The sequence below is a fragment of the Leuciscus leuciscus genome (assembly GCF_965113295.1).
Source record: "Leuciscus leuciscus genome assembly, chromosome: 24".
Taxonomy (NCBI): Eukaryota; Metazoa; Chordata; class Actinopteri; order Cypriniformes; family Leuciscidae; genus Leuciscus; species Leuciscus leuciscus.
Window position 1 is genome coordinate 22,190,144 of NC_138723.1, and position 9,733 is coordinate 22,199,876.

Below are 9,733 nucleotides of genomic sequence, written 5' to 3' on the forward strand. Positions count from 1 at the left end.
GCATGTCTGAAGTTATGATTGTGTATTTTATTTTAATTTAATTTTTATGTAGGAATCAGTATTATTTCATTTAGAGTATTAGCAATACAGAAATTATATGACTATAGGTGTCAAGAAGAAATGCCAAGGTTGTCATATTATGTAAAATGAAGGCACATGTGCTGTGTTTTTTTTTTTCTACCATGCCATCATCCCAGTTAAGAACCACTGATTTTTGAAGACCAAATTGTCTTGCCGTTCTTGCAATCATGTCTGTCATTCAGCCTCATTATAACCACAGGGCATCTTTTCTGGCAAATGCTCCCACATTTTCACCAACAATTTAGGCCGTGAAATTAATTAATTGTAGTTTGCCAGCCAAAAGATCAGTGTTGATGTGCACTTTGAGACTGAACAGCATTTTAGAGGTGCTTTTTCAACTTTCACTCAGTAGACAATACAGTACATTACTGCATAAGCACAGCAAAGCGTTATATAGATCACAATAAAAAAGTACTTATTTAAAATGTATCATAATACTTTTATATTCAGCTTTTATCAGTTTTTTTTTTAAAATCATTCAGTGTTTTTTAGATAAAAGCAATATTTTTACTGTAAGCATGTTTTTTTTTAGTTCATTTAAAATGTGAACCATAATAAAATCATATGTTCGAGTAAACCAGATGTTTTTTTTCTTTTTCATTTGTCTGTATTTTGAAAATGATGACGATATGTTGGCTTTGAGCTGTATGTTTGTTTATATTTATGCGTCATTGTTATTTGTGATGAATAACTGCAGAACATGACTACAAAATGAGACATGAAACATGCACACATTTCCATCCCGCCTCTCACACCTTCTCACGTACTGTTCACCCAGAAACATGTGATCAAGTGTGATTCAATAAATTCATTACAGCTAGAATGTTCAGTACGGCCCATCTGTCACATACACTACCAAGTTTTATAAACATGCTACATACAGTAGTTCACTTTTACCATTTTGGATAGATAAATTGTGTTACGTATGTAACGTGAGAGTCCATTTTAGAACTCCTTGCCTCCTCACCACACCTCTCTTCTTCCCGGTCCCCCATTGGCTGACCTAGTGAGGTTGCCATAGCGACGTTTTTTTCAGTGGAGCATGGATAATTAGCCAAACATCTCCTAACAGAGAACATCTTTTTCATTGGGGGTGTTTGTACATACACCGATAGGGAATAAGACACATTCTGTTGTTATGACCCATTTTAAAGTATGAGGAGAGTTTATGACAATCCATCCAGCTCACATTGCTCATTATTGTAAAAGGAATATGATCAGAAGGGTATGTAATATCAGGCAACATACTGTAGTTAAAATCTTCTGATGGTATCATATTTCTATGCGTTTGCACTGGGTCTTTGCTTTGAGACGTAGGAAATGGGTTTTTTCACCAAGTTTCATGTTTCAAAACAAATCTCTTAGAGAGATTAGGACGTTAATCTCATGTTTGGATGCACATAAACTGAACGCATATGCAGATAATCTGAAATCGCATTTTAATCCCATTCTTTGTGATTTATATCTTCATGCGATTCTTTGTCTGTGTGTAATTATGAATATGGCTAGTTGTGCCATCTGCTTTAGGGTAGGATCACCTCTGGTACTGTCTAGCATGGCTGCATTAGCATGCCAGACTATTCCATTAGATTTAGACAGTTTCATCCTATTTTGAGCTAGGGCTCAAAATAGGACCCTCATGCCGGATTTATCTTGTGCACACATCTTTTTTTTCTGCCTTAAATCAGACTGCAGGCTGCGTTTGACATTTTCGCTTTACAATGATTCGCTTTAATTTTTGTAAATGAGGCTACGTGATCATAATCATTATTCATTTTCACAATCAGACCTCAGGTTTTGCAGAGTTTGGAACATCACATTCTGTGACGGAAAAACAGACCATTTACTGCGTATGCCTTTCATCATCTTCAGACCCCAGGGGGGTGTCAGATCCATAAGCAAGGGACGGTTTCCATTAACAGTGAGCTGCTCTTTGGCTAATCACCTTGTGAAGTGGTGAAGACCTCGTGTTTTTCCAGTTAAACAGTCCTACTGCCCTGGGCTCTGATTTGGACAACGGAGCCTTGTTTGTGCTGTCTCTCTCCATCCTTTGTTTTTCTTATTCCTTATGGGAAATTTGCAAACTCTCTCTACCTCTGTTCACACCGTGATGAAGATCAACACCCGAATGAATCTCTGTCCTTACAAATAGCAATTGCTGTTGTTTGATTTCAATAGTATGAGTTTCAAAGAGCTGTAGTGTTAATATAGTGTATGCCTTACACTCTCCTTTTAGCATTTCTTGTTATGTCACGACACAGCTGTGATGGAACCAAAAGGCTTGCTATTTTCTGCCCTCCCCTTCCTTGTTCTCTCTCTCCATTTGTACCACAATCTCTCCATCTCATTCTCGTTCTCTCTCTGTGCACCACTGTTCCCCAATTTCAGTGTTCATTCATTCCCTCAATTAAGTTTTATAAAGGCGGAGGATCCCCTCATTTAAAAAACTGTATCCTCATTCCTCTTAGACACAGCATAAAAACCCATTAGAAACATATCATTTGCATACAGCAGCTGCATGGTTGCGTGGTGGGAATTTCTATAGCGTATTAGTATCTTAGCATACAGCTCACTGACCAGGAAATGCTGACATTCATGAGGTTTGCTATTCAGGTCAGTGGGTTTTTCAGCCCAGCAGCATGGCACTTCAGAGGAAGCTGGGGGTGGGGGTGGTTGACAGTGGTGAGGGTCTGGGTCTTTATAGTGGAAAGCTCTGTGGGGATCCACATCTACTGACTGTCCTCGAACCAAAGAGTAACATGGTTACATAATGTGACTACAGAGGACAATGTACTGCACCGCCAGTCTCTCACAACCTAATTCTGTCCTATGCAATCGATTCCCATACCATAAAGCACCCTGCATGACACTGAAACCGTTCTAGGTATAATCACATTTTATTGATTAAATAGGAAATAATGTGACATTAAGATAATCACACCCACTCATTCACATATACACACTCATACACACAAAAATAGTCCTCTATTAAACATGTGCATGTGATGGCAACTTCAAAAGAAAAGGATCTATTAATCCAAAACTTGATACCACTGTCATCCATGAAAGTCTTCGCTTACCTATAACACCAACTGCCTGTGAAACATCACCTCTACTGTCCTTAGACTTCTTTAATGCAGTCTCACACAAAAGTTCAGTGCAGGCAGAAAGAAAAATCCATAGAGTTAGATCCATATGCCTCATGGTTCTTCGATGACATGTTACATACACATTTGTTACAGTTGACAGGCACTGTGTGACTTAACACAGTGTTTAAAAAACAGTGAGAAAAGGACATCTGTGGGGAGAGGAAGAGGAGTGCGATGGCTCGTCTGGTTGAAAAAGTAGGGCATGCGTTCTGCTACATACATTCAAAAGATGCTGTGGAATATCCTGTCTTGGCATGAACTGTACAGGTAAGATATCCAGTTTGTTTGCATACAACACGTGGGAGCTCCAAGAAGACTAACATTGATCCACAAAGTTCACTTGAAAAAGAAAAATTTGAAAAAAGACACCAGACAAGAAAATCTAAAAAAGAAGGCCAAGTAACAAATGCTACAAAGATCCCTCCATTGCTCTGTAACAAAACATTTTTTTTTCTTTGTGGCAGTCCAGGAAGATAAGAAAAAAGCACCTTAGTGATGATACTGGGCCCCTCTAGTGTGTTGTAGACCTGGACAAAAACCACAAGACTCGATGTTGGATTGCTTGTTTCTTCTCTGAGGCTTTTAACCACCACAAAAGACCATTATGGATGATGCCGGAGATAATGGATGGATGCATTTATTGTTTCTTCAGAGAAGGTCTACATGGCTTTGGATTCCAGGTGAGGGCTCTTGTGCTTTAGTGCCTGCCATTTAATTGGCATGTTTGGTTGCCATGGGGATCGTTTAGACAGGGCCTGTGCATGTGCATCTGTTCCTGGTGGCACACAGAGTTGAATCCAGCTTCAGTCTGTTCTAGAGTGATATGAATAGAAACACCCAGCTGATAAAATAATTGTGTGATTAACACTGGTGTGTAAAATAGTTAAAATAATGATAACAATCCAGTTGTTCATGTGAGGATATTTGCTGCAAAAAGGCGTAAACCAGGCACAGTGATGCCTGACCGAATATATTAAAAAGTATTTCTTGAGAAAACTGTTGCGAGTGGAATGTTTCAGGGTTTTGTCATAGGCAGGATTAGAATGTCAGTTACTTTCGGGTGATGGCAGCTGTAGCTGTTGGTGCAGGCTTATTGCTGGTCCGACGAACGGGCATTTTGGACACTGGTATCTTGGAGCGTGCAGCTTCTGCCCTCCCCTGCACAGAATGGTAGGTTGCAGTAGATCCGTGTTTGATGGGGATCTTAGACTCCCGGGTTAAACTTGTTGCACCAGCTGCTGGATGTGTCTGGAGACTAAGTTTGCCATCAAGAATGTCCTCTTGGCTGTGGGAGAGGGTTGGGGTAACAGCCCCCGATTCTGTGGAGACATCGCTGAGGGCCTCTTTGCTGCTGCTTTCCCGTGAGAGAGTGAACGGACTTTCCTCTTCATGTACCGGTGTTGGTAGATTTGAGTGGTCATCATCTCCATTTGGCTGGGAATCTCGATGATGCAGCTTAGCAGGTCTGCCTCCACCACAAACAGGGATCTTACTTAGAGTTGTGGGCTTTGTTGCAGGGCCCCTTTTCACAGCCTTGCTGATGCTTTGAGTAGCTGCTGAGTCTCTATTGTCAGTTCCTTCTTGTCTTAACAGGTCCTCCCTTAAATCCATGCTGACATCATCTTCTGCTCTTTTTGAAGAAATGAAGGATGGAGTAATACCTGGAGGAGACTTCAGGACAGGAACGTGTGGTGTGGAAGTAACCGTGGGTGATTTCATGGTGGCAGAGGTAAGAATAGGAGCAGGCATGGATGTAGAGTGTGACGGGGCAACAGCAGATGGAAGTTTAGCAACAGAAGCAGCCGTTTCAGAGATGGAGGCTTTTCTTACAGATGTTGTGCCAGTGTGGGTACTAGATTTTGAAGTTTGTCCTGTGGGTTGTTTTGTCTCAAGCTTGGAAATAGGAGCAGTGTTTCGGCTTGTCGATAATCCAAATGTTGTTACAAGTTTTGGTCTTGGTGTTGGTGCAGGGGCTGGGGTAGGTTTACCAAATGGTGGTGGATAAGGAGTATGTTTGGTTGCAGAGGTAGACGCAGTATGTTTGGATTCTTGGGTGATGACCAAAGTGGGTTTTGTTGCAGGGGTTGATACTTGGGTAGGTTTAGTCACAGGGGTTGGGGTAGGTTCAGTTTTGGTAACAGCAGAAGTTTCAGGGGTAGAACTAATTGAGGGGGAGGGGGAGGGGAAGGTTTCAGAAGTAGTGGTCGAGAGAGATAGAGGAATGAGTGTAGAGATTGGGATAGGTTTGGTCATGGGGGTAGTTGTGGAGCTAGATGGTGTGGCAGGTTTGATTTCAGGGCTAGATTCAGGGGTCAGGGCAGGTTTAGCTAGGGAAATGATAGGTTTGTTTGTAGGGCTTGATAAAGGGCCTGGGGCAGGCTGTGTAGTGGAGACAGATGTAGGGGTCGGTTTAGGTTGGATAATTGGAGTAGTTGAAGTTGCAGTGGCTTGAGGTATTGGGATAGGTGTTGGTGTAGGCTGGGTTATGGGCGTAGCTGATGATGTATGGGTGGGTTTAGCGAGAGGGCTGGATGTTGGGGTAGGGATAATAGGGCCAGTAGGCATAGACGGTGACATTTTGGTCACTGAAGAGAACGTTGAGGTGACTGCAGGTTTTGTCAAAGGGCTGGGAAAAGGTTTGGTGGTGGTGGGTGAAGGCGTGGGTTTGGTTGCTGAAATAGGGGAAGGTTTGAAAGAGGTGGTGGGGCTTAGAGTAGAAGTAGGAGAAGGACTAGGCTTTGATCTTGTAGAAGTTGTAGAAGATGAAGTCGACTCAGAATTATCCACTTTCTGTGTGCTAGGTGCTCCCTCCATTCTACTGCTAGCTTTGACCCATTCTGCCTCAACATCTGCTACAATATCTCCACATGCCGTCAGTGAATCAAAGCTCAAAATTGATGAGATATCTCCGAGCAGTGTGCTCAAGCGTTCATTTGTTGGAGGTTTGTTCACCCCGCTCACCTTTGCAGAGTCCTCAGATGACGTAGGTCCCTCTTGTGTTGTAAGAAGCTTTTCCTCTGTCTCCTCCACAGAGCGAGGCGGAGGCCCAGGTGTTAATGTGAGACTCTCCTTTATAATCTCAACACTGTTGGAACGGGAAGCAAGAAGGGGAGGGCCAGGTTGAGGCTCTTCCTCCTCCTCCTCCTCCTCCTTCTCTTTACCACGCCAGCGTACTGTACCAAACAATCCCTTTAGGCCCTTCCGTTGGCGTCCAGGCCTCTGAGACTCGGTCTGAGCCTGCCGTTCTCCCGTAAATCCTCGCCGGCCTTTGCGAAGCATATTGAGGAAGCTCAAAGACTTAGCAGAGGTGAGTGAGGAGATGGAATGCCGAGTAGGGGTGGTTTCTGAATTCATGTTTTCGCTCGTGAACTCCTCCATTGGAGCGTCCTCCTGTTGACTCTCATCCTCCTGGTCAAGATCCACCTGCTCTGCCTCTGCTTCTGGGGCAGTAGGCTCTTTTAATCCCTCCAGGGTTTTGCTAATTGATGGCGGTGATTTAGGGCCTCCATCTCCTTTCCCACGCATGGAGAAGATGCTAGCGACGCTGCTCCCAGGCTTCCGCTTGCCGAACAGTTTGAAGGCTTTTCTGATTTTACCTGGAGGCTGAGGGTCACATGGCGGTGGTTCACAGCTCTCAGACTGTGCATCCATATTCCAGCTCCACTGCAGTGAGTCTTTTCCTTCGTCTCGACGTCTCGGTCTACCCTCACACTTTCTCTCTTTGTAACCTCACGCTCAGATGAATGAAATATAACTGATAAGAATAAATAAATAAATTACCTTTTCCCTTTATATTTCTATAGACTGTTTTTGCTAGCAATGTGTATCTATCTCCGTCTTCACTCTCGTTCCCTCCCTCTGTCTATTGCTCTTTTTTTCAAGCGCTCCCTCTTTCTCTCTCTCGTTCTGTTCCTCCCTCTCTAGCCTCCGCCCTCCCTCTCCCTCTCTTTCTCTGTTCCTCTCCTCTGGCTGCTCCAGCTGGTCACCATAGCAACTGAGGGTCTAAGCAGCTTTCGTCAGCAATGGAGCGGAGCCAGGGGCTGTCATCATCCTACCCTCTTTCCTTCTTTCTCTCTCTCTCCCCGTCCACTCCCTCTTTTCATCCAAGTGTTCCCATCTCTCCCATCCCAGTTACTCATGCAGATTCATCCTTCCTATTTTTGACTGTGTTCTCTTGCTATCAGCATCACTGCTGCGTATGGGACAAAGAACAACACAGGCAGCAACTGGCTTGGTTACACAGCATCCCTGCTGTGATAGATTTACAAACAAGCTGCTCAAAATATCAGTCTGATCGAAATATGTTACCACTCCAAGCCTGTGTATTACACAGTAGAGGGAGGACATGTTGGAAGGGTGTTTGAAATTTTTATTTTGTAATGAATATGGCTGTGGTTGGTGTGAACTGTCAAGACTTAAACATTTTCCCGTAATTTCCCTCTCTTTCCCAATCTCTTGTCGTCTCAAATTCACTGTCTTTCTCTAATAACCTTCCTTCTCTTCTTATGCCCCTCCCACTCAACCACCCACAATCTCTCCCACACACACATAATTCTCGTAGGAATTCTCATCAGTACATGCTCTTGTAGCCCATCCTTTTGCTTGCCACACTTATTTTGCTGGGGTCTTGAGGACTCCAGTCGTTAGAACTTATTTTTATTTATCACCGTTCCTCTCGTCATGAGTTTGGCCTACCTCTCCTACCCAGTATCTTCATCTCTGCATCAGTGTCTCTCTGGATCTTGCTGTCTTTCATGATCTCCTTATTTGAAAAAGAAATTCTCTCTCCCTGTTTGTCTTTTTTTCTTCTTTTTTTTCATTTACATATGAGATTATATACCATATCCATCTCTCTTCTCCTGCACATCCATTTTTTATGGATTCAAAAAAAGTATGATTAGGGTTGTTTTGTTTTTTAATTCTGCAGCAGAATATCAGATTTTGATTTTGAATATGGTTGTTTTAATTTGTTTAGAAAGCCCATATATTTCAGAAAATCATAAATACATTCTTCTAATTATTTTAGAAAAGAGCCATTTCTTTGAAAAAAACTTGTTTACTACATTTTGTAACTGAATTATTTCAAATATGAAATTGCATAATCGTTATTTATTTTCCTTTTTTAAATTTAATTTAATGTATTAATTTAATGTAACTATGTATTTTGATTCTTTTTACAATAAGTTTCAATATTTTTCTCGTACTCTAGTCTAGACTGTTGTGTAATGTACTTAACTTTTTCATATTTTTTTTTACTACACTTTGTTATCGATAAATTACGTTTTTGTCTTGAGTACACCACCAAGTGACCCAGGACCGCCACTGGTGTCCCCTCTGAAGTAGGTGCATGACACTCCCTCTACATCTACTTTTCTGTCCTTATCTGCTCAGTATTCTCTCTTAAAACAGGCCTCTTTCCTCCTTCCTTCACCTCATCGCAACGAAACAATGAATTCATTCATCCCTTAAGTGGTGCTTTCATTGGGGCTCACTAAACAGGGGTGACTTGCCAGACAGAACAACACATTACTCTGTGCTGAGACTACCTATCTCCTACCTATTAGAGGAGGCTCAAAATAAAGATGTTTTCTTCTGTATTGTGATGTACATCGGAGTGAAACAGATTATCGAACAAAAAATGTAGGGTTGGGACTTGGTTCAATCCATGGGGTGTTGATTGGTTTAAAATACGTCACCTGAAATAACTGTCAAGGCAGAGTTATATTATTTATAAAAAAATAAATAAAATGAAAACATATAAAAATGTTTTGTAAATGAAACATGCATGGATGAATAATTCACAATAAGATCAGTAAGATCCATTTAGAAATTAAGGTGAATTTTCATTTTAATGCCGACTTTAAAGACAAGTTTCTGCTGTGCTGCAAATCGTCTTTGCAAAATTTACAAAATTCACAGCTAGGCCACCCAGAGGAAGAAGGCTAGTTCAGCTATATGATGGAAAGATTAAGAATTTGGGGATTTTTAGGGGATCAGAGTGAGTTTAGATTTCAAGCATTGCATATTTTAATTGTGCAAGCGTGATTCATCAATAAAAACTACTGATAACCATATCATCCAAGTGTGTAGATACAAACCACTCAGTCACATTACAGTCAATAGATGCTCAAGACTGCTTTTAATTGTATCATCTGAAATGAATCTGTACTGAATATAAGTCACTATAAATTTAATAGGCTTACAAAAAGGACTCATTATATTTACATTAAGTGCAGAGCACAAAGAGAGTGAGACCGTGTGTGTGTGTGTGTGTGTGTGTGTGTGTGTGTGTGTGAGTGAGTGAGAGAGAGAGAGTATTTTATCAAAAACAAGAGTTCTAAATCGGGCTCAGCACAAGATCTATTTATCACACGTAAGTGCAGGAATAGACAATTTGTTCTTTGTTTTGTTGGTTCTCTGACGAACTCACTTCTGAAACCTCCTGAAGAGAAGAGCAGATATGGAAAGAGAGGACCAGAGGAGTCTGTTTTCTACAGTGCAGA

General features: G+C 41.6%; 1 protein-coding gene across 1 annotated transcript; it reads right to left on the reverse strand.

Moving 5' to 3' along the window:
- Nucleotides 1–42: 42 nt before the first annotated feature.
- On the reverse strand, nucleotides 43–8,145 carry LOC309489610 (uncharacterized protein). Its single transcript, XM_082158467.1, has one exon. The coding sequence runs from the start codon at nucleotides 6,879–6,881 to the stop codon at nucleotides 4,281–4,283; it is 2,601 nt and encodes an 866-aa protein (XP_082014593.1). The 5' UTR covers nucleotides 6,882–8,145; the 3' UTR covers nucleotides 43–4,280.
- Between the last annotated feature and the right edge of the window lie 1,588 nt (nucleotides 8,146–9,733).

Coding starts and splice junctions, on each gene's coding strand:
- LOC309489610 (XM_082158467.1), bottom strand. CDS start 6,881: ATGGATGCACAGTCTGAGAGCTGTGAACCACCGCCATGTGACCCTCAG.